Source organism: Podarcis cretensis (assembly GCF_951804945.1).
Source record: "Podarcis cretensis genome assembly, chromosome: 9".
Lineage (NCBI taxonomy): Eukaryota > Metazoa > Chordata > Lepidosauria > Squamata > Lacertidae > Podarcis > Podarcis cretensis.
In genome coordinates this window covers 53,218,272-53,243,070 of record NC_137178.1, presented here as the reverse complement: position 1 = coordinate 53,243,070, position 24,799 = coordinate 53,218,272, and the positions used below count along the sequence as shown (strand labels likewise).

The window sequence follows — 24,799 nt, the reverse complement described above, 5'->3', positions numbered from 1 at the left end:
AACCCACAGCGCCACCCGAGTCCCAACAAGAAGCTAGCTTGGTTTATATTTTACCACTTTCTGCATCCAGGGGTTATGAGGGTCTCGGCATACAGTCAACTCCCCCAGTCCCTCCCACCAGCACAATTCATAACAATACATTTCTAAATCATATTTACAATGTGTTGGAACTCTTGGAACCACAGAGATAATATAAAGCATCCATTTTAAAGAATGTTTTCACAAATGGCTTTTCCATAAACATTCCAGTTACCTGTGAGAGATGATTCCCAGTGTTTCCTTATTAATTCTTCCAGTACTTGAATTACATTCTTCCAGACGTGATCGAAAACTTCTGCAACCACAGCATCTTTGATACAGGCATTGGGGGAAATAGGAGGAATGCCATGTTTAACCCTCTTTTGGGCAAGTTGATATATCTTTTGCTCCAACTTTTCATCATCACTAATGATTGAAGCAAATTGAATCTTTATTACCAAGCACTACTAACTATTAATAAAAAACAGTCTACTTCTATTTACACAATCCTGTTATATAAAAAAGGCGGGACAGTGCTACTTCAAATCTGCCAAACAATGAGCATTAATAATGTAATATTCAAATTCTACAGGGATTTAGGAATGCTTACTATGTTATATAAAAAACCTATGACATGTCTACAACATATACATAAAAAAGCATGGATCTATGCTCATGTCAAATGTGTTTCTAGCCACTGGGTCATACAGATTAGCCCCAACCCCCTATTATTTGATCATAAACTACTCATACAATCATAGAATTGTAGAGTTGGAAGGGACTCCCAAGGGTCATCTAGTCAAACCCACTGCGACAGAAGGCACATGTGTGCTTAATGTTTAGGGAAGTTTTTAATGTTTGAAGTTTTATTCTCTTTTTAGTGTTCTGTTGGAAGCTGCTCACAGTGGCTGTGGAAACCCAGCCAGATGGGAGGGGTATAAATAATAGAATTATTATTAATGTGACTGTTTTTATTTGGAGAAAAGGCAGATTTGGAATGTGCTTCTGATCCAGACTGGGGGCTCCACATGGGTTTTCTCCTGATAATTGCTCTTTCCTGGCTTTTTTTTTTGGGGGGGGGCATCTGAAATTTGTTTATTGCAAACAGCAACTTTGTATCCAACAGCAGCCTGGTAGGGACCATTTTCAGCTGCAAATTGGTGCAATGGTACAATCTGGATTGGAAGTCCACAGCAGATTGGAGACCTAGGGATTTTTCTTTTGTAAGCAAAATAAACAGCAGGCAGGTTAAGTACACTAGTTTAAACACATGACTAATGTGGTGTACAGTCTGACATGATAGTATTTGCCATTCTATAATAAATGAAACAGTTCTTAGAGGTAAGTCTGGTTCTTTTCAAAGTGCATTAAAAATCAAACATTTACAGTTCCTTGTTGTCGAATGCAAGGTACTCTTCAATTTTTCCTTCTGCATCATAGATTTCTTCTTCCAAGAATGAATATACAGGTGTTTTCGCTAAAGAAATTTCTGGTAATTCAGAGCTGAATGCCTTCTGCACTGGAAAAGCTGCAGGAATCAGTTTAGAGCCTGAGATGCATAACCTAAAGACAGAAATTTTAACACAGAAGGGGGAAAAGGTGCAAAAATAAAATGTACACTAATCTTTTTATAAGAAAGTAAAAGTAAGCAATTAAAGCATTTTTTTAAAATGTCACGAAGCAAAAAAATACAGGCTAGAAATACAGCAACTATTTTTCAGAGATGTCTTCCAGTGGCTTTAACCCAGTCAAGAAATCAGAATTTTTCCAGGTAGAAGAAAAACAGGAGGATGCTGTAACTGTGAGAAGCCATGGGATTCTTTTGCTAATCACCTACAACAGGCGCCTGAGCACTGCTTTGCAGACCTATATCCAGGACAAATGTCTCATGTTGCCAATAGTTGTCCAATGTATTATTTAACCAAGAAAATGGCATAATACACAGTATGAGATTTGCATTAAAGATCAAAGCTTAAGAAATAATGGCTGTTCATTTCGCTAAGGCAGTTGCATTCATATTCTGGGAATATGTAAAATGTGTACTAGAGCATTTTAATAGAAAATAATGTCAACCAAACAGAAATAGGAATATGTGTGCATTAAAATAAAAACTTACTCTTTCATACTGCTGGTGATTTCACTCAGTGTAGGTAAGGACCTGGAGTAAACAGAGCTGGCAGTTCTGCCCTGGTAATGCTGAAAGCCCTCATCTTTTGGGAAAATAAGCTGTTTTCCCAAAATCCTGGATAAAAGAACAAATATAGGGTTGGCTAATGAAGTGAAAAGAAAATGCAGATACACGCAACACAACTGAACCAATATTCTTTTTTTTTGAAAAGCACTCTGTAGCATAGGAAGCCAGAACTTTAAATAGTGTAAGTTAATGCCAATCTATTTCCCCCCCACCCTTGGGAATAGTAAAGTGTCAATTCTGCTCTATGCCAATGATGTAGTTTTGTTATCTCAGAATAAAATCGGACTTAGGAGGATGCTGGTTAAATTCAGACAGCTGTGTAAAAAAGAACATCTAAAAATTAACTGCAATAAAAACCAAGGTCACTGTATTTGGCAAGAGGACTACCAAGTCCAGGTGGACTCTAGATGGTCACACCCTTGATCAAGTATTCAGATTTAAATATCTAGGATTACTTATCAATGGGAAGTAATCATGGAAACCCCATCTGGAAGCAATTAAGCTAATATCTGGCCATTCTACTGGGCAGCTATATAGGTTCTTCCATTCAAAGGGTGGGCAGTTAATCAACTCACAAGATGCTCACTACTCAAGCCAAGACATAAAAAGCAAATAAAGTGCATATTTGAGTGAAAATGCTTCTAGAAAGAAATTATTTAATCCACATGCATAGACTTGCCTTAGGTGAAGTGATCTGTTAGTCCAATCCTTGCATTCTGCCTTTAGGCTCTCTGTTTGGGAACTCACTTTGCCTTCAAACAACATTTCATCCACATCCCAAAACAGCTGATGAACTCTTTGTGTATTAGCTTTATCAAATTCCTGGGGAATTTTAGGTTAATATTTTCAAATAATATTTCTATACATGTTTGAAGCTGAATAAAATTACATATTTGTCACTGTAGTTATTTAGGAAAAGTCACACATCTTTTAAATAGTGTTTTTATTCAGAGACTGGAACTCCACCAAAACAGGTGAGGCTATCCTCCTTTGGTCTGGGGTTGGCCAACTTTCCGAGAGCTACGTTTTACCAAACATGTTACCTGCATCACTCTCTCACACACACTGCCCCATATACAGCAACATACTACACATACACACACTCACCACAAATGCAAGTGCACAGCAGACCCTCTCTCACACAGCATACTCATATGGACATCACATGCACATCACACACTCAGGCGCACTCACCCCAAACCTCCTCCAATCCCAGCACTGTGATAAGAAGAAAGATGAGGATGGGTGGACTATTCTTCTTTATCCCCAGCACACTGCTGTGCTGAGGAAGAAATGACTCTGGTTGGTATTCAACTAGGTTTTACTCAGAGAAGACCAAATGAAATGAATGGACCTAATTTAGTCCAGTTCATTCATTTCAGCAGGTCTGCACTGATCAAAATTTAGTTGAATGCCTCACACGTCACAGAGCTGGGCTTGCCAGAGAGGTTTGAACCTCTACTCTCTGCCTGGCCCTATGAAGTGATATAAACCACTTCTCCTAGTTCACTGCTGTGGTGGGAAGGAAGATGAGGGCTGGCAGGTTAATAACACAAATGGCTTCACAGGCCCATGAGCCTGCAAGTATGTCACTCCTTCACTATCAAAGAAATTGGGCTCCAAATAGCATGATCTTATGGACAGTAACCTGCATCATTACTGCAGCTAGCAAAGCATTCTTTATTTGCAAAGGGAGGAAGAATCACCTGGAACTGCACCCTGGCTGTTAAATTCTTCCTGTCAGTGTTAAAAAGGACTAGTTTGCATGGGCAAAATAGCTTCTACAAAAATGCTTTTGACCATATGAGGACGTGGGTGGCGCTGTGGGTTAAACCACAGAGCCTAGGACTTGCTGATCAGAAGGTCGGCGATTCGAATCCCCGCGACGGGGTGAGCTCCCGTTGCTCAGTCCCTGCTCCTGCCAACCTAGCAGTTCAAAAGCACGTCAAAGTGCAAGTAGATAAATAGGTACCACTCCGGCGGGAAGGTAAACGGCGTTTCCGTGCACTGCTCTGGTTCGCCAGAAGTGGCTTAGTCATGCTGGCCACATGACTTGGAAACTATACGCCAGCTCCCTCGGCCAATAAAGTGAGATGAGCGCCACAACCCCAGAGTCGGTCACGACTGGACCTAATGGTCAGGGGTCCCTTTACCTTTACCTACGGACAGTAACCTGCATCATTACTGCAGCTAGCAAAGCTTTCTTTATTTGCAAAGGGAGGAAGAATCACCTGGCACTGCCTCTGGCTGTTAAAATCTTCCTGTCGGTGTTGAAAAGGACTAGTTTGCATGACTAGCTTCTACAAAAATGCTTTTGACCATATGAGGAGACGCGTGGTGTGTGTGTGGGGGGGTGTAGCAGCATGGGGAAAGGAAACATCAACTGTTCAGGTAGGTTTGGGGCAGCAACATCTGCTTCAGGACAGAGGTGCTCAGATTTGGAATTTGAAGCTGTGGTCTTAATTTGCATAGTAGCAAGTTCCTTGAAATGACCTGAGCAAGGTTTACAAGAACGTTTCAAAGTGAAGGTAAAGAAGAATGTGAGAAACAAAACAGATTCATAGCAAAAAAATAAACAGCAAAAGAGGGTGAGGTTAAAGTTGATATAAATGATGAATACTAAAGTAAAATATTTTAATTTAGAGTATAGAAGAGCACTGAGCAGGGCTTTTTTCTGCTGAAACTCAGTTCTAGCACCTCTCAGGTGGGCACCATTGCCATTATAAGAGAACAATTCATGGTGAGTTCTGGCACCTCTTTTTCTAGACAAGTAGCAGTGGGACTGAGCATTAAAAAATATTGGTTTAGATCACAGACCGCTAATCCATGGTATTCAAGGCTACAGCTCTCATCTTCTAAGACCACTGACCATGCTGGCTTTGGTTGTCCAACAACATCTGGAGGGTCAGAGATTAGCTACCCCTGATCTAAATCAACCATATCTGCACCTGGCTGATCAAGATCACAGCACTGAAAACAGCACACAAGACAGAAACAGTGTTCAGTAAGGAAGGTAAACAAGAGTCACCAAGCGGAAAACTAGTTTCTAATGTAGCTGAGTATAAAAATTGACCTTGATTTCCAGCTAAGTGCAGTGGAGGACAGGATATAATATAGGCAAGTAAAGACTTCAATTTTTTTTCAGGAGAGGATACACAAAGCCTGTTAATAAATGCTAACATACATCATCTCTCCAGGAGTAAACAGAGCTTCTTTCAGTAGATGGGCCAGTGGTGCAACTCTGAATCCCAGACCAAGAATTATTCAAGTCTGTTGGTGTTGTCCGTCTGCTTGATGAAAGTGATGAAACAGAGACACTGTGGATAGAAAGAAATTTCAAAAGTAAGTCATGGCATCATGGCTCATTAAGAAAGCAATTGTGTTTCATTAAGGACTTTGTGGCACCACAAAGACTAACTCCCCACCCCACCCCAGAAAGCCCTAAAGAGCAGCAATAGTAGCTACCAAATATAAAATGCCATTGATTGACTCTTGTGGACAAAAGGTAGGTATCTCATTCAAATATACTGGCAAAATTTAAATATGCAATTCCCCATAAAAAATGGTGAAGCTCTGTTTAGCATTAGGGCATGAATGGAAAAACTGTGGCCCTGCAGACCAGCTTCCAATTTCCATCAGCCTTAGCCAGAATGGCTATTGATTAGGAATGATAGGAAATGAATTCCAACAATCACAAGACTCTTTATGATTCTGTTGGTGCATTGACAGACATGCTTAATTGACAGACATACACAAGGCCACACATTTATACAGGTGAAAAAGAAAAGTAAGAGTGAAGCCAAAAGGCCAGCAATTTTTTATACAATCAGCTGTTGATATTCAGGCACAACTTCTTGGAATATTCCCGTTTGTACAGTGAAACCTTGGTTGTTGAACGTAATCCATTCTGGAAGACTGTTCAACTTCCGAAACGTTCAACAACCGAAGATCAAAGGTCGGTCAGCAAAGTCAATGGAGAAAAAAGAAAAAAACTCCCCGGAAGCTGTTTGGCTTCTGAAAATCATTCGAAAACCGGAGCAGCTACTTCTGGGTTTTCAGCATTTGGGAGCCGAAACATTCCAAAACGGAGGCATTTGGGAACCAAGGTTTGACTGCACTTAGTTTCCTAGGTTGGGGGGAAGGCGTTGTTGCAAAACCTTGCTACCAAAATGAACACTTTCATGTGTAGAAGATTTGCACTACTCTCCTTTTAGACCATTGTTCTGGTCCATTCTTCTTTCCTTAAATTAAAGTAACCTTGAGCATTCTTTCCCCACCACAAAATCTTAAAGAAGAACGGTTTCAGCAGAAAATGCAAGTCACAATACCAAAAGCTAACTAGGATTCAAACATCTACTTGGGCTCATAAAAGGAAATTGCCCTATCCCTAAAAAACTTACAACCTTTTTTTCCCCTCCACTGAAAGCTGAATGCCACACTACAAAATACTTTTGAAATCCCCCCGTTTCAAATTGCCATGCTATAATGCAGATAGGACAGGTGCTGCCCCAGAACTGCTGCAATGCTGTGATCTCCAAAATCAATTTCTACTCTCTCTCTCTGTACACACACACACACAATTTTATCTTATTCTTTTAACACATACTTATGTTGTTAATCAAATAATGTCAGACATAAACACATACAATGTATATTTATCAATGGCTTCTTGCACGCTTTTGGTAAAAGGTGCTGGAAGGCCATCCTCACTCTTTCCTTGGAAACAGCGGTCTGTGTCTCCTTTAGATAGTCCTTTTCTGGAAGAAAAGAAGGGGGGGAGGGGGGAAAGAGAAGCCAAATTAATTCAATTTTCTCATATGTAGTTAAGATTTCAGCTCTTGTCCCCTTCTGCCAACACCCATTCTTCCTAATGTCAACTTTACTGTGCAGGAGTCAGATCTCAAAATATATTAAAATTTAAGAGAGGTTTGTAGTTGTAGGTGTCTACAAGTTCCACCTTGAATCCACACAGGTGTGTCTCTCACTGGGTACTTATTTACCTATGGCAGTAATAGGTGACTGGGGTTCACATTTGAATTGGACCCTACATATAAGCATTTAGCATACCATGCATTCATGGCTACAGAGTGTTCTGCTAATACTGCCTCTTTGGAAGCTGACCATGTGAAAAGCCATGTATTATAGCCTGCCCTGAATCACTTATAACATAGGACTTCTATTAGGCAGGAATGTCCCTAGTCAGCAAGAGGTTTTTTTTTCTTTCTGGAGGGCCACTTTGAGAAGTGAGCAAGAGGCAAAGAGACAGCACCATAACCCCCATCTCTACTCCCTAAACAGGCCTACCAGGATGAAAGGTATTCAGCCTGTCAAGGAAATTTGCAGAACACCTTAAACTTTGTGTTTACTGTTAACATGTTACTGCCCTTAGTAGAACTCTGGCAAAAAGAGAGGAAAGAGGCAGGCTTCAGGGAAGCTGTCCTGTGATTGCTAGATTCTGTTTATGCCTCTTTTGAACTGCAGGAGTTGTTCTGCATTGATAAAGGTTTAATTTCTTCACATCACCCCTGACCGGGGGAAAAACACCAGCTGACTCCTGTAGCCAGACCCCTTTTCTGAAAACCTCTTTTTGTATTTATATTTATTACTAGGGGCTATCAGTGCTATTTTTCTAGAAAAATAGGCGCTGGAACTCACCATGAACACCTTCCTGGTTCTCTTAGAATGGCATCCACCTGAGAGGTGGCGGAACTGAGCTCCTGGGAGCTCCCCCTGAAAAAAAGCCCTGGGGATGGTTATGGCCAGTGAGTTCCGGCTGAAAAAAACCCCAATTTTACCAAATGAAATGGGCTTGGGAAAGGAAATAGTGTTGTGGGAGAGAATAGAGAAGAGGAGGTATTATTTGGTTGTTTTTTGTTCTTGTTTTTATTACGTATTCTTTTTTGTTTTGTATTTTTCTGTTGCGAACTTCCCTAAGATCTACGGATGAAGAACAGTACACAAATTTAATAAAATCAATGAATAAATAGTTGAAAATTATAAGTTCTCCTCCCCTCCCCTGCTACGAAGTCACTTCACATATTATAAGAAACAAATCCATGGGTTGGTTTTTTTAAAAGAAAAAAAAAATCCATGCAATAGGGGAGACAATCACCAGTTTCTTAAGCCATGTAGATATGCCCCTTCCAGTGAATCACTATTTTTTAGCATGCGCACTTCTCAAAAATAAAATCTTGTGACAGTTTTAAAAGAAGTCTCTTTTCTTAAAATACAATAACGTCCAATGTAATACATGAGTTTTCACAATGTCACTATTTAGATGAAAATCTAGGCTGTTTTCTTCCGTGAAGTACAAGTTTGACTATTCATTCACTCATAATATAGTTAATGATCGACAAATTCTTCCAATGAACATCTGAAAGGAAAATCTGGGGCCTGCCACTTCCTTATAAAAGGCACATACTGTTGGAGATGGGATAATGAACCTGAAATCATATCCCTGTAATAATATACTTTGTGATAGTCGTACTATATAGGGAGCCCAACAATTTTAAAGTACAGAAAAAGGTATGGAAATACAGCACCAGAAAGCATGCTAAGCTCTTTCATTCAAAATTACTCCTGCGGATAGGCAAGCACACTGCACTTGTTACGCTTAGGTCGTACAGGGTTTTAAATCAGTACTTGGTTGGGATGGCTCACCCTGTAAACATTTCCCCAAACGTAGCATAGCCCCACCTTAGATTCAATTTGAAATAATAATAAAAATAGAGCATTAAGAATACTGTACAAATGCAATGGAGGGAAGATTATTTTTCTATTGCACCATTAAAATATCATATTTACATTTTAGTATTTCCAGTGTGTTCATTTTCTTCTGCACTGTATTAGGGTGTTTACAACCCTATCTGGAAATGCAGCATTTACAAGGCACTACAACAGAAACATAGGAGGGGCCACACAATGCTTTCCCCCCCTTCCCTTCCCTAATTCTGCATAAGGCTAGTGCATGTTAAGGCCCAGTTTACTGCTCTGCATATGAGTAGGTGGATGAGCAAACGGCCAGAGACCCATGAGCTGAGAATATGGATTTACATTTATACCCATCTTAAGCCTCATCCCTTCTGACTTACCCTATAATAACCAGCTCTGGCTCCAGTTGTTGCTCACGTTGCTGAGGGTTGGAAGCTGCAGACAAATGGCAGGGGCAACGTACCCCGCTAACAAAGCGCATGAAAAAGCACAGTCGGAGAAGGCTCTCTGTCCCTCCCTCCTCAACAAGCTCTGCTCGCTCCCTTTCACAAACACACAGTGTCTGTTTCATTTCAGCACATTGTCCTCCATCTCCCTCTAGGAGAGGTGTGTGTGTGTGTGTGTGTGTGTGTGTGTGTGTGTGTAAGAGGGGAGGAGAAAGAAGGGAGGTCTTGCAGTACTAAGCTGCTCCCAGAGGCTGTTCCAGCTTTGCTTCTTTCTTGTGCTCTGTTCCTAGAGCTTTTCAAAGGGCTGCGCTTCCCAGATATAAACACATCTTGTTGAGAACAGCATTCCAAAACAGCTGCATTGAAGGGGAAGGGGGAGTGCAATAATGTACAGATAAGCAAAATCTACCAGTTACGTTTTTGCTACAGTGTCTGCAATCTGAAAAGGTGTGTCTGACTTGCACAATAATGTACTTCTGTCACAGTGTTGATTCACAATGCATTTGTCTGATGCTGAGAGGACATGAATATCATCTACTACTGTCTAGCTGGAATCATATCCTGAGTCTGTCAGCAGGCAGCTTGAGTAAACAAAGGCAGCAAAACGTTATTTAGAATTATATCGTTATTTAGCATTATGCCATTTCTCCTGGTGTTCATTCCTTTCTGATCATCCAAAATATTGTGACAGCATCTGGACCATGGCATGCATGAGAGAGAGAGAGAAGGGGAAGGGGAAGGGGAAGGGGGGTTGGAGATTCATGATGCATCTTCCTGCAGCCCTTTCATTGGAACAGAGGGGAAGGGTTTATAAAGTCCTATGTCTGAAATGCCAGATTTCCATCCGAACAGTCATACACATCAGAAAATACAGAAGTGGGGAGATTTGGTTCTTTTCAAAATTGTGCAGTTCATACATATTTCCATTCCTTGCAGGTAGGAGAGAGGTAGGGCAGGTAGATGTTACAGTTTAGATGTTAGATGTTACAGCTTAGATGCACATCACTGGGGCCTCAAATGGGCATTTGCCTGCGATCAAAACATGTATCATTAGTGCATTCATGTACAGTATTCCCTAACCATAGTCTAAAAATGTTAATGTACATACATACCCTATTTTGAACGTACAGTGGTACCTCTAGTTATGTACTTAATTCGTTTCAGTGGTCCGTTCTTAATCTGAAGCTGTTCTTAACCTGAAGCACCACTTTAGCTAATGGGGCCTCCCACTGCTGCCACATGATTTCTGTTCTCATCCTGAAGCAAAGTTCTTAATCCGAGGTACTATTTCTGGGTTAGCAGAGTCTGTAACCTGAAGCGTATGTAACCTGAAGCATATGTAACCCGAAGTACCACTGTATTATCACAAATCCACAAAAATGTTGTGGACAACCTGAATGAAATTTAGGCCACAATTTAGGAAGCTCTGCACTAGGGCAACAGCTATTTGATGCACTTTAAATGCACAGTCCTCAAGTTCTGTTATGCTCTTGAATCCCTCCCACAACATACTGACAGTCTGGAGGCACCATATGCAGAGTTTGCTTGCAACTGACGGAATTATATACCGGTACTATTTTGACAAATGTGGAAGATCACAGTGGGAAACTGGGGAACCTTATTCTAGGCTACTCTAAGGGCAAATGGTAGCACTATCAAAAAGAGAGTTCTAGATGTGTAAAAGAATGCTACCTCTGCAGGGGGCCCATGTACGGTAGTTGGTGATGTGTGGGGCATGTGAATGTACTCAAAACTTTTCCTCTGACTTTTATTTTCCACATGAAAGGAAAAACACATCTACATTTTTGATTGGCAAAATGGCACAGTGGAGAAAAGATTAAATACTTCACCCCTCTGCTGCTACACCAAAGAAACACGCAGTCTTACCACCACCACCACCACCCGCCACTGCATTTACCAGTAAATTTATTCATTTTTGAAAGGAGCTATAATCCGTGCACTGCTCTGGTTTCACCAGAAGCGGCTTAGTCATGCTGGCCACATGACCCAGAAAAACTGTCTGTGGACAAATGTCGGCTGCCTTGGCCAGTAAAGCGAGATGAGCGCCGCAACCCCAGTCGTTTGTGACTGGACTTAACTGTCAGGGGTCCTTTACCTTTTTATAATCACAGCACTTCAACATCATGCATTGTTTACCCCATTCCATTAGTTTCATGATAGAACAAATGTTAGCAGCACATCCAAGTGGTACTATCACCCCTGAAGAATTAGGTCCAATCTTACCTCTTTTATTAGAATGAAATAGAGAACGTTACTTGATGCCCCAAAGCTAGAAACAATTTTTTTAAAAAAAATAAAAATTAAAACTTTTACTTGGCTTGCCTGGTGGTGCTTAAGCCCATTTCATGAGGAGTGATGCTGGTATATTTTCTATTTCTTCTGCAGAGGACAGTTTAACTCTACTGCAGAGTTTGTTCAGCCTACTTGTGTCCATGTGTTGCATCCTTGTGCCATTCCTTCCCCCCAGCCCTGCAATCCAGGAGGTATTCCATTAACCACTGTTTCCCAGTACATCTGAACCAAGAAATGGAATGTTACCAAGTTTGTAACAAGCCATGAACAAACTTCAGATTAGTTTAAGATCTTGGCTTGCTCCAAGCAAAGTATGAAGGTTGAACTACAAAAGGGAAACTACAGTTAAACTATACTTAAACTAAACTATAAATGCCTGACATATGCACATCCAAACCATGCCATCATGCCTTGAAAATACGTTTTGTTTTCGGCAGTCATGATGAGTTTACACATCACCACTAGATGTCGCCATTAATTAGATTGTTTATACTATAGTAATTCTAGTTTTCTTCCCTTGTCCTGTCTAATTGAAATGAGCATACATTGTCTCTTCTTTGTTAGCCTTTCATATATTATGGGCAATTTAGACATTCAAGCAATCTGTCGAATAAGAAACCTATAGAGAGGGTTCCTGTCACATTTCTTTCTTGTCTCTCTTCCTAGGGTAATATCTCTTCCCACTCCCACCCCCAGTATGCAGTCATGCAATTACACCTTTATATTACACAATTCCAGATGCCTTTGTACTTAAACAAAACCAACCAACACATACTATATACAAACTCTTAATTCATTCTATAGATTTTAATCCAGTTACGCTACTACAATCAAATTCAAGTTAATCAGATAAATATCATACATTTAAAAATAATAATCATAAGTCACTAAATCAAATCCAGAATTCATAAAGAATATAAATATTCATTAATTATGTAGATAGATTCCTTCAGGTCAAAACAAGTCATTCAAGTATTTGTGGCATTGATGTTTTAATTTTTACTTCCAACATGTTGCTTCAATCAGTTCTATGACTAGGTTCATCTAACTCATTACCATGCAAATAAATCAGTCATTAAAATATATTTTTAAGTTCTTGTAGCTACTTCCCCAATTAAAATAAAACCCAGCAGTAGAATCAAGTACTCAAGCATCCAAATTCATCTATCTCAAACTTTTATTAATTAGCACATCCATCAGAACTTGTGTGCAATCCAACCCCTCGTCACTGACTTAATGGAGTAGAAGGACCAGCATACCATTCTAGGTGGTGGTGGTGGGAAGCCTTCTTCCCATTTACTCCATATCTTCTGTTGCTGCCTTCAGAGTTCCTCAGCATTTGTTGTTGTTGTTTAGTCATTTAGTCGTGTCCGACTCTTCGTGACCCCCAAGGACCAGAGCATGCCAGGCACTCCTGTCTTCCACTGCCTCCCGCAGTGGAAGTTTGGAGTTTGGTCAAACTCATGTTAGTAGCTTCGAGAACACTGTCAAATCATCTTGTCCTGTCGTCCCCTTCTTCTTGTGCCCTCAATCTTTCCCAACATCAGGGCATTAATTAGCAGCAAAGCAGAAGCTTGTGTGTTACTCACATCTGTTCCCCATTCCCCCCTCAGCTGAGATGCTAAATTATGCTACTGCAATGTGGATGGGTTCAAAGCATTACCCCAAGATAATCATAGTTCTCCCAAAGTCACCACTTTGGATTCCAACAGAAATCAAACATACACTTTCTCTGTCTTTCCAGCTTGCAGTTCTTCCAGCTTTTGGCTCACATAACAGGCCTTGTCCTCCATCTGAGTTGATGGAGGGGCAGCCTCACCCAGATCCACTTCCTTTGTTCCTCCCTAATGGCCCATCACTCAGGTGATCACCTCAACAGGAAGCTAGCCTGGCTTATATTTTAACACTTGCAGGTTCCAAGGGTTAGCAAGGTCTCTCTACATACAGCCTACTTTCCCGCACCTCAAACTCATAACAAAAGTTAATTATGATTAGCTATACTTCAGTTCTGACAGCAGCATATGTATTAAGAAAGAATAGTGTCAATGGGGAAAAATGACTGCAATGTATTTTGTATATAAATAATTTATAAGTCAAGAAAAATGCAATCAGCTTAATTAACTGTCACAAAAAGGAGACTAATTAGTGTCTTGGTAGAGGTGTTTTATTTCTTTGGGATCAGATAGGAAGCATTTACTATAACAAGATCAAGTGTCCCTGAAACAGAAGGGATGGAAGGTTGAATAAAAATCTTGGAAATGGTCCATGTGCCTCTAAGAATGGTAAGAATACAATCTTATAACAAGGCACAAGTTGCAGATAGCAATAATCTCTCCATCATATTACTGGTTATATTATATAAGACCTGGTAAACATCGGTCCCTCCATTATGTGAAGTAAGGTAGGCTGGAATTAGAAGCAGGATCCTTTTGCTATAGTGCCATTTGAATAAAATGTAACTGATGTAACTGGTTAAAAATGTACCACCCTCACTTTTTCTTCATTATTTTAAAATTGCATTTGAGAGTTCTATTTCCTTGATGTGATATTGTCTTCTCCCCAAACATGACTTTTTAGCTATGTGATTCAAAGCAATGCCCTCTTAAGCACTTGTAAATTTTGGTCAGAGTAACAGGTTTTATACGCTTGGCTTGGCTACTGAAAATATTTATCATGGTCTTGTTTTATGAAATATGTGCTTTCCCTTGGAAGAAGTTTATTGGAAATGTGTTAGTAAGGATGTCGTTTGCTGATGATCTTTCTAAAACTGTTTATTTATGCTCCAACTATGTCACTTTACATCTAATGTAGAGATGTAGGGGATTCTGGAGCTACTTTAAGAGAAAAGGCAAGGAAGAAGTTATTTTACCAGCAGTTCTAAAGAGTATCTACCATACTGTTAATCCATACTGGAATGCTGACACTGCTGTTATGTTTTATTTTATTTTATTAATGCCAGAAATTAGGTCAGAAAAAAGACAGAAAAATTGCTGGGATACAATGAGTTGGCATCAATATCATCTGGATGCTCTGTGAAACCTGAATGAACAAATTTTGTCTATTCCAGGCTAATTGCCTAATATAGAAGCAGCTGATATGATGCTCATCCTCATAAGAACCTTGAAGTACAATTAAATTGGTTGCTAGACATGAGACTTCAACAGAGGAGTCTGATGCATCTGCTACTCACTCTTGTAATAATGCAGATAAAATGAAAGGCCTTGCTGAGTTTTCTCAAGTGGATTTATTATTCAGTTTCCAATGAATTCCAAGCTGCCCTTGCAAAATAGCACAAGTACATCTCACCACCACTTCCTCCTCCTCTATAATCATTAATAAAAGAAGAATACATTTTAAATCTTCTTGCTGCTGTCAAGAGGATGTGGTTTTTGCCTATATTTTGGAAGCAATATTTTGGAATATTGTGTTGTTTTTGTTTCTGAACAAAAGGTTTCATTCAGTGCTAGCCCCCCTCAGAGTAGAAATAATAGTAGAAATAATAATACAGTGGTGCCCCGCAAGATGAATGCCTCGCAAGACGGAAAACTCGCTAGACGAAAGAGTTTTCGGTTTTGGAGGTGCTTCGCAAAACGAATTTCCTATGGGCTTACTTCACAAGACGAAAATGTCTTGCGAGTTCCTGCAGGTTTCCCCCCCTTTTTTCTCACTTTTTCTAAGCTGCTAAGCCGCTTATCCGCTAAGCCGCTAATAGCGCTAATCCGCTAAGCTGTCAATGGGCTTGCTTCGCAAGACGAAAAAACCGCTAGACGAAAAGAATCACGGAACGGATTCTTCTCGTCTTGCGAGGCACCACTGTAATAATAATAATAATAATAATAATAATAATAATAATAATAATAAAAAATTATACCCCACCCATCTAGATGTATTGATGTTAATGGACATGCATAACATAGGTTTCAATATACTCTGAATATAACTTAGTTGAATTACAACCCAGTGCTCATTACTAAGCTATGCTTGATTCTTACCGACCAGACTCCAGAAATGCATCAGTGAGTTGCCCTTTCCTCTCTCTGGCAACTACCCTTGGCTCTGACCAGCACAAAGATTCTGAGTTCTATGTGGCCTTGGGATGTAGGAGAGATGTTTGCCATGTCGTCTTCAACAGCCAGGGGAAGAACGGAATTACCCCTCCTCCCTCTTATCTGTAATTCACAGAGAACTTGGGGAAGGGTGTTTTTCTGTTATCACTGGGTCTTTTTGGAAGACAGAATCTTACCTCGCTGACATCTGCAAAAGCTCAGCATAAGGAGAGAAATCACACACCCTTCAGGAGGACTGGGTCGATGGCAACCACAAACAAGGGCTGGCAATGAATAAACCATGCCAAAATCTGTGAATCCCTGTTAGCAACCAAATCAACAAGGCAGAGCTGTTTTGTTCATTACCAGGGAGCATTTACAATTGAAAGCAGAAAAGCTGTGCAAAACATGTCTGTTGAATAGAAGAACGAAACCTCAGGAGTAACATTACCGGAAAAAATGCATGCACACAAGCACATTGTAATCACATCAGCTATTCCCATGATGCTCACAACATTTGCTTGCAACTGACTTTCATTCATCAAAACCAAACTTGCTGCATGTCTAGTGGTCTTTGTTTTAATTTTTTTTTACTTTATATTCCACTTTCCTATAAACACTTAATACTGAATACAGTACTCCATAACTTTTGTCAGCAGTATTTCCCGTGCTTTTTTACAAGGCCTTCCATGCATATGACGAAACTGTGAATTTGTTCACCAATAAGGTCATCCATATTGGAAACTTGTACATATTGGATAGCAGCAGTCTGTGATCAACCTATAAATCTAGCGAACATGAAGTTATATTTTCCCCTGCATCAGGCACCTGCATCTAATGGCCTAGTTCACAAGTGCATGCAGATCCCTTGATGATGGCTGACTGTCTGAACTGGCTCCACTCTGAAACACTAAATCTGAGGTGACACAAGATGGAAATTTTACCTATGGCATTTGACCTGTGTAGGGTCATTTATACATACAAGTCATCACTTGATGTTTTAAGATTTCAGATGATGCATGTGCAAGCATTAACTGGCCCAATGCCTCCAATAGCTATTTAGAATTAATTCACATAATGGCTTTCGCACGTATTTTCAAACTAGGCTAACTACTTCTGCATCTTGAACTAACCTATGGTGAGTGGGCAAGCAAATGGGTTCATGCGCCAAGATCACCTGCATACATTAACATCAGCAATTAGAATTTTGCATTTGGCCAATGACACACCAAGAATCAATCTGGGCATATGGCAAACACATTTCCACAAGTAATTGAAAAAAATCGAATTCAAATGAAACTAACTGGCAATATACTCTCAAAACTTTCATGTGAATTTATGGTTAATTACAATATATCTTAAATTTGAACTGAAGTGCCTGTTGACAAGCTACATTATTTTTTCAGCTTCAGTAAATTGCAAAAGGCCTTTCCAGTTGTTTTCTTAACCAGAAAACCCAAACCCTGCATGCGGACTTCTCATCGGCGACTCTTGGCTGCGGTAAGGCCTGGGTGCTGACCAGATGGACATTTGGCCTGATCCAGCCATGCGTCTCTTATGTTCTCATGAGGCAATGCATTCCACACATGGCTGAATAACAATTGAAATAAATAGCATATTCTGGAGTCTAGGTAAACTTGAATTGGAACTCAGGGTAAGGAGGGTGCAATGATCAATATTTTATTAGGGTGTTTCTTCTAAAAGCTTAAGTGGAAATGTCTAATTAAAAAAATGCTAATGTGAAGGTATAGCCTTTCCTCTTCTAAGAGGCATATCTTATTCCCTCTTATGTATCTTTTTCTTTTCTAAAAGGCAGACAATGCAGGTTCACCACATACCTTCCTAATATGAATAAAATATTTGGTTTGCTATTAAACATATGCAAAGAAACTCAGCATCAAGAGAAGCATGTCTGGAGATGTTAAGTTACAGATAGGTAGCCGTGTTGGTCTGCCATAGTCAAAACAAAAAAAATTCCTTCCAGTAGCACCTTAAAGACCAACTAAGTTAGTTCTTGGTATGAGCTTTCGTGTGCATGCATCTGAAGAAGTGTGCATGCACACGAAAGCTCATACCAAGAACTAACTTAGTTGGTCTTTAAGGTGCTACTGGAAGGAATTTTTTTTGTTTTGGAGATATTAAATACACCTTAGCAAACGTCTGGTAAAACATGTATAGTTGTCATAGGAGACCCAACTTTTAATGTTAATTAGTGTTGTAGCTGTTAACACTTGCTAGATATATTTATAGATTATATAAATCTGCAAAGATATATTTCCAGGGCTCCGAGTGGAGTGCATTTGCCGTACGGCATGGTTGAGGCTCACCTGGAAAGCCCATCGTACTCCTGCATGGCCAGGGAATGGGATGGCTACCTGACACCCCCTCTCTGGCCACAACGGACCTTTCAGGTATGGGCAGGCAGCACCCACAATGCCAATTGGGAGCAAGGGCATGAGAGCTGTGCTGAGCCTGCCCCTGGCCTATTTAAGGGAGCGGCCGAGTGCAGGCTGCCCTCTTGGTTGACTGTTGAAGGATTTTCTTATTCATCCACCCACCCAGTCTGTTAGGGGCCCGCCCAGTGGAGGAGTGGGTGAGTTGCATATGGACCTTGCTATGGTTTACTCAGATGCCTTATTTGCAGCCAGGGAGAAATTCTCTCCTGCAAGCAAATTGGCTGGCTTGCAGGTTTTCACCTACCTCATAGCAACTGTCACAACTTTAAAGGATAAATAGCCTGTTAGAGGGGTCCTGGAGGGGCAGCTGTCTGGGAATCCACAGGGAGACCAATGGGCCAATACCCCTCTCCCAATGGTGGCCTATGCAGGTTTGTGACACCTAATCCATGTTGGGGGTGACTCCTCATGGGGCTCCTAAGCTGCCTGATGCTGGATACATGCCCAATGCCTTAGCCAAACCTACTATTTCCCATAATCAATAAAGTTGCGGTCTAATTGAACCCAATATCAGTCTCCTGTGTCCATACATTTAAGCCTCCTTTGCACCAGCCACTAGGGCTGGGTGATATCTGGTTTTCAGCATCGTGATGTATATCAACAGCTAAACATAGTGATACACTGATATATCACGAGGTCTGAAATAAGGATAGAGCTATGTAGCAGCACTGGCTGGCTTCACAGTTTCCCCTGCATTGTGATTTTTATTGGTGCCTGCTCTTGTGATTCATTGCCCGTTGCAGGAGGCAGGGGAGAGCTGAGCCGGCAGAGTTAACAGGGGCTGCAGGAATCGAGAGGAGCGCTGGCTGGCTTCACAATTTTTCCCACATTGTGATTTTTGCATAGCACACACACAAACATATCATAATTTGTGATATATCTCCAGGTCAAAAAAACTGAAACCAATATCATGATATGGACTTCAAATCTTTTTTGGACTATATATCGATATATTGCCCAGCCCTATCAGCCACAGTCATCATGCACCTTTGGTGACAATGGGTGCCTCCAAATTCATATGAGGAACATAATACCGCAATAACCATCTTGTTAGATCAGAGCAAAGGGCCCACCTAGACACACCTTCTGTTTCTGACACTGGCCTGTCATAGGCTCCTATGAAGCTCTGTAATGGAACATGAAGGCAACAAGTTTCTCCCATTTGCTCCATGACATGTCAATCAGAAGTCACAGTGCCCCGGGAGAGTGATAGCTCTATGGAGATTGGTCCTGAAACACAAACGCGAGGGTACGCAGGCACAACCTCTAGAGCAATTTCACAAGCAATGTTTTAAAGTCTCTAGTGTATCACTTTTGAAGCTATTGATGCAACAATACAAAATGGAAGCAGGTCATTCTTTAATTTACGAAAAGGTCCATTGACTGGCTTTTTTAATCTGTTGAAAATTGACATTAGTAACTGTGGGCATTTTCAGATATGAAATTAAAAGTACTTTTGAGCTTCACTGCCTTTATCTATATACATGTGTGAATGCTAACAGTAGAAAGAAAGTGGATGAGAACTCTTTTTATTCTGAATTTATAGCCTAGCCAATAACTTTTGAAATGTTTTTACATGCGCAGTTAGCACTCATTATGTTGGTCACAGAACACAGAATTTCTCTCCCACATTAAAAGCTTTCATACAGGACACAGGGCAGGAGAGACTGAAAATTGTTTTATACCATATTGTTGTTGCGCACCTTTAGAGCTATGACTGGCAGGTAGGGTCTATATGTGTAAATGGAAGAAGCATAAATGCACTAATCATATATAAAAGTAATTCAGAAACTCCAAACCAGGAACATACAAAACACATTTTTTTTACAGCTCTATCAGTTGCACAATTACTTGGAAGTAAGCCCCACTGAGTTAAATAGGCCTTACTCCCAAGTAAATTAACAAAGAATGGTATCCATGGGAACTGTGTAGGAAAATATCCTGCAAGTTGGGAACTAGAATATGAGGTTTATTCAAGATGAACTGGACCACCAGAAAAAATGAGATCTTGCATTTGGCAATCTTAGAAATAACTTAAAACTTTTCTCCAATTAACAAAGCAAGCAAATCCCTCACCACCCCAAAAATACAAAGCTGTCTCTCTCAAAATAAAAAGGTCTATACAGCCTCATATACACAGAAAAGCATTTTGCAAAGTGCGCCCGCCCGCCCGCCCCCTTGTAACCTGTGATATTAATATTAATACCATTAACCAATTTTATTATGATTATTAATTCACGACGTGGCATATACAGTACTGTATTCTCTTCCCAAACGATGAAGAAGTTACCACCGTCTGTACCTGATCAGAAACGCAGGGAAGCGGAGTTAGTGTCTCCTCGCCCCTTAAGGAGAAAATGTATCCCTTGGGAAGGCAACCAGTTGGCCAAGTAGCTACATCCACCCGGAGATTATGTTACCGAGGGTAACAGGGTCTGCATTTCCCAGGGCGCCCCACCTCGCGGGGTCCCCCCGACTCCCACTTGCCTGGGCTCCGCTGCCTCTTCTGGGGGGTCGGCGTCGGGCGCGCCCTCCTCGCCGATGTCGGGCAGAGTGACGAAGAGCAGCTGCTTGCCCGCGGGCGCTGCCCAAGCCCCGGGCTCCCTCGGCAGGGACGGCGCCGCCGCCGCCGCCGCCGCCGAGCGCGGAGAGCTGTTGCCTCCGGGGGACTTCGCCGCCGCCGCCGCCGCCGCCGCCCCGCCGGGAGCGCTTCGACTGGCTGCCGCTATGCTAGACGAGCCCGCTGCGGGTTGCAAGGCGGCGGGGCGAGCGGGCAGAGACCCCAGCGGAGGCGGAGGAAGGGGCAGCAGCGCCTTGGGCTGAGGCGCGCTGCTGGAAGGGGAGGCGGCGGCGGTTGGCGAGTAAGGCGGAGACGAAGAGGAAGAGGGCTTGAAGAGTTTGGCAAACACAGTGCCCAAGTCGAGCACCGCCACCTTCATGGTGCCGCCTCCGCCCGGCCCGAGGAGCTTCTCAGCGTCTCCTCAGCAAGAGCGCCGCCGCCGCCGCTTCCCTCAGGGACTCGCGGAGCGAAGGAGCGCCTTCTTTCACTCAGCCGCACGCTCGAGCGACAAGGCGCGAGACTCCTGGTCTTGCGGCTGCCTGGGGCCTGCCTCGCTCGCTGGTGCCGCCGACGGAGGGCGGGAGCGCCCGTTGCTAAGCTAAACAAAAAAGCGAGCGAGGCGCCGGCAATTGGGCACTTAGTAGTAGCAGCAGCTGCTTCTGCAGCCGCGCGCGCCCTCACCGAGCTCGAGGCGTCGGGAAGGAGGCGAGCAGGGAAGGGGCGTGCGCACGTCGGCGCCACGGCTCTGCCAAAACAGAAACCTGCAGGCTTGGGCGGGAAGCCCTGTGGGCCCGCTCTTCATTCTAACGGGAAGCTTTCTTTGGAGGTACTACTTCCCATATATTTTAAAGTATATGCCACATAGTTTCAGCCCGGTGCTGTGTAGACATTTCCTTAGAAGTATGTAAAGCTTGGTAAAAGGCCTAAATCTCACAAGAAGCAAGTGACGAGGGTCAACTGTTTCTCCCTTCGGACTGCAGGTGAAGGGCTGGGATGTCTGAATATGTTCTTCCCCTTTACAACAAATAACTCCCTGCCTCTAGAAAGCCATATGCCTCAGCAAAGGATCCCAGCCAAGCCTTCTCATTCATTAGCAGACTTGTAAGGAATGTGCTTGGAGAAATATTGTAAGAATGTGAGGCCTCATCCTGAGGCCGTACAGTGGGGTCTGCCTGTTTACAGTGGTACCTCGGGTTACATACGCTTCAGGTTACATACGCTTCAGGTTACACACTCCGCTAACCCAGAAATAGTGCTTCAGGTTAAGAACTTTGCTTCAGGATGAGAACAGAAATTGGGCTACGGCGGCGCAGCAGCAGCAGGAGGCCCCTTTAGTTAATGTGGTGCTTCAGGTTAAGAACAGTTTCAGGTTAAGTACGGACCTCCGGAACAAATTAAGTCCTTAAGCCGAGCTACCACTGTAGCTTAAATCTGCTTAAATCCACTGCTTAAATTGGAAGGACAGATCGTGAAGCTGAGGCTCCAATACTTTGGCCACCTCATGAGAAGAGAAGACTCCCTGGAAAAGACCCAGATGTTGGGAAAGATGGAGGGCACAAGGAGAAGGGGACGACAGAGGACGAGATGGCTGGACAGTGTTCTCGAAGCTACCAGCATAAGTTTGACCAAACTGCGGGAGGCAGTGGGAGACAGAAGTGCCTGGCGTACTCTGGTCCATGGGGTCACGAAGAGTCGGACACAACTAAACGACTAAACAACAACAAATCAGTGAGATGTTCCCATTCTAAGTGTGCCACGAGGTTCCAACGCTTCAAATATATTTTATCGGATGAATTTGGCAAGAGTAGGTTTGAAAGTCTGTCGTTTCGGGATTGGGTGTGAGTTTTCAGGAAGCCCACTTTTTTTGCTTCAGCTTCCTTCCCTGGGTACATGGATCTGCAGCAAACTTTGTTGACCCATCATGTGTGAAGAAGCCACAGGAGTTATTTACACGTTAAAAAATAATATTCTTACTCAATATCTATGAAGAAAAAAATCTTTTATGTAAGTTGCATATTATTTAGTATATCAGTGAATAATTGTGTATGATGTGAAACCAACGACCTAGATTAAAACACATCTGGCTGTATTTAAGTGCCATAGGAATAGAAAACTGCTAAGCATTTCGCTCAGAAGTAAATCTGAGTTCAGCAGAATTCATTTCCCTAAGAAATGTGTTTAATAGCACAGTTTTGTGCATTTTTACTCAGAAGTACGGCCCACTGTATTTAAAGGTAAGACAGTGGTTTAAGAGTGGACCAGTGGGCAATTTCTGTTAGACCACATAATTCCAACTGGTTGCCTGGATTATTGAAAAGGATGCTGAACAAGTTAGACTTCGGTCTGATTCAGGTGGTGCTTACATTCTTAAATTATAATTTACAGGAATACTCAGCAGATTAGTTGCACCTTAATTCTGAATAGAACCAGATCATGTATTTTTGGTTTATAAACTTAAAACACATAATTGGATTTTGGTTTTTAAAAAGAGTAAAATACGCAAGAATGATCAGCAGAGTATTGTTAAGAACTGCATAATGCATTTATAGCACGTCTTGACAACTAAACTGCGACACAAAAAATGTGATTACCATTATCTAACAAGCTTTATTTTTCAAGAAAACTATTTCTTGTGCTGTGAAGAGAGCAAAGCAAACTCAAAGCTTTTTCTTTCTTTTTTAATAGCAGGAATCTGGTCTTAGAAAAAAACCGCCTTAGAGAAACATATTAAGGAAACAAGATTTGACTGATCTGTATAATCAGTTTATTGTGCAATAAAGATTCAGTGGGCCCAGGGCAAAGTTAGATGTGACATTTGTGCTATTACCAATTAACAAACAAGATTTGTTTCTTTGTAAATCGCCACTAGGAGATGGGGATAGACAACTAGAGACACAAATACCTCCCATTCTGGCATCTAGTGGTACTGATCTCTGTAAATGTGAGAGAGCATCCCATTTCTGGCTTTCAATATTAAAGCTGCATAGGAGTGTACCTAGGGGTTGGTTAGGTTCGCCCCTGCCAAGGGCATAGTCCCAGAGGAATGCAAAAACCACATGTCTCTGCTGTGGCTCGGAGTCTGCCCACCTGCTCTCTGGGCCACTCCTCCATTGCTGTGGCTGCCTCAACAGAGCAGTGCAAGGGACCGTGGCAGGGGGCATACAGCTCCTTGCCAGAGAATGGCGGAAGGGAGCCTAGGTATGCCACTGAATGTGCAAATAGTGAACTGATAGTATGTTTCCTAAGAAATAAGTCCCACAGTATTCAGTGGACATACTTCAAAGTATGCACACCCAGGACTGCAGCATTGGCCATCATACATGCGTACAGCATGTTTGCAATGTGGCATGTGAAAACTCCACACAGTTGATCACAAATACGCTGCGAATTTGTGGTTGATATAGCCCACCGTTTCTGTCTTTCCTTCCCACAGTCTCAAGATATTGTTGCCTTTAGTAGCCATGGCCATTAGCTGTGTGCCTCTGTGCAACCAAATGCAGATACTGTCTGTGCTGCAGCTGGCTGCGCATTCAGATGCTATCTTTCTTCCTACTGCTGATTTTGATGGAAGGTGTATTTCATTCATTGTGGCATTCTGAAATCCCTAACTGGCTGGCAGCATTTACTTTTACTCTCCAAGCAGTTTGCACAATAATTCACACATCCATAAGGAATGTTTGGGAGTGTAGTTGTAGGAAATTTACCATAGTATCAATATTTAAAACTAACTGCCTGAAACAAAAACAAGCCAGTTAGCCCTTCTACATGACAGCGTCCAGGTTTTTGACACATTTCTTTAAAGTTCAAAAACCCAGGAACCGTATAAATACAATACTCTATTTATCAGGCTAAACTAGCCAAATGTTTATGAAAACATTTTTCACTGCATTAGTTCAGTGTGTTCAGAATTCATGGATACATTTACTTTTGTTTTCTAACTAATAGAACGATTTTATTGCAATTTATACTCAATGTGCAAGTTCAACCTTACTGGCCAGCTGGAATTTAAAAAAAAATGCACCCCAACCATAGGAAATATTGGAAACAGTTACTTT

General features: G+C 41.7%; 1 protein-coding gene across 3 annotated transcripts in view; it reads right to left on the bottom strand.

The window, feature by feature from the left end:
* The window catches only part of FAM149A (family with sequence similarity 149 member A), a 32,107-nt gene extending 10,510 nt beyond the window's left edge, over positions 1 to 21,597 (bottom strand). The window contains exons 1-7 of one of the 3 annotated variants that reach the window (XM_079990035.1): positions 20,672 to 21,597; positions 6,859 to 6,969; positions 5,397 to 5,529; positions 2,892 to 3,034; positions 2,135 to 2,260; positions 1,405 to 1,581; positions 254 to 444 (exon numbers count right to left, since the gene is read on the bottom strand). In XM_079990035.1, the coding sequence (XP_079846161.1) occupies positions 254 to 444; positions 1,405 to 1,581; positions 2,135 to 2,260; positions 2,892 to 3,034; positions 5,397 to 5,529; positions 6,859 to 6,969; positions 20,672 to 21,123 (1,333 nt within the window). In that variant the 5' untranslated portion in view covers positions 21,124 to 21,597. Of the gene's footprint in view, positions 1 to 253; positions 445 to 1,404; positions 1,582 to 2,134; positions 2,261 to 2,891; positions 3,035 to 5,396; positions 5,530 to 6,858; positions 6,970 to 9,303; positions 9,849 to 20,671 lie in introns of those variants that run through there. The other 2 variants (XM_079990034.1, XM_079990036.1) reach the window with 2 other exon arrangements.
* Between the last annotated feature and the right edge of the window lie 3,202 nt (positions 21,598 to 24,799).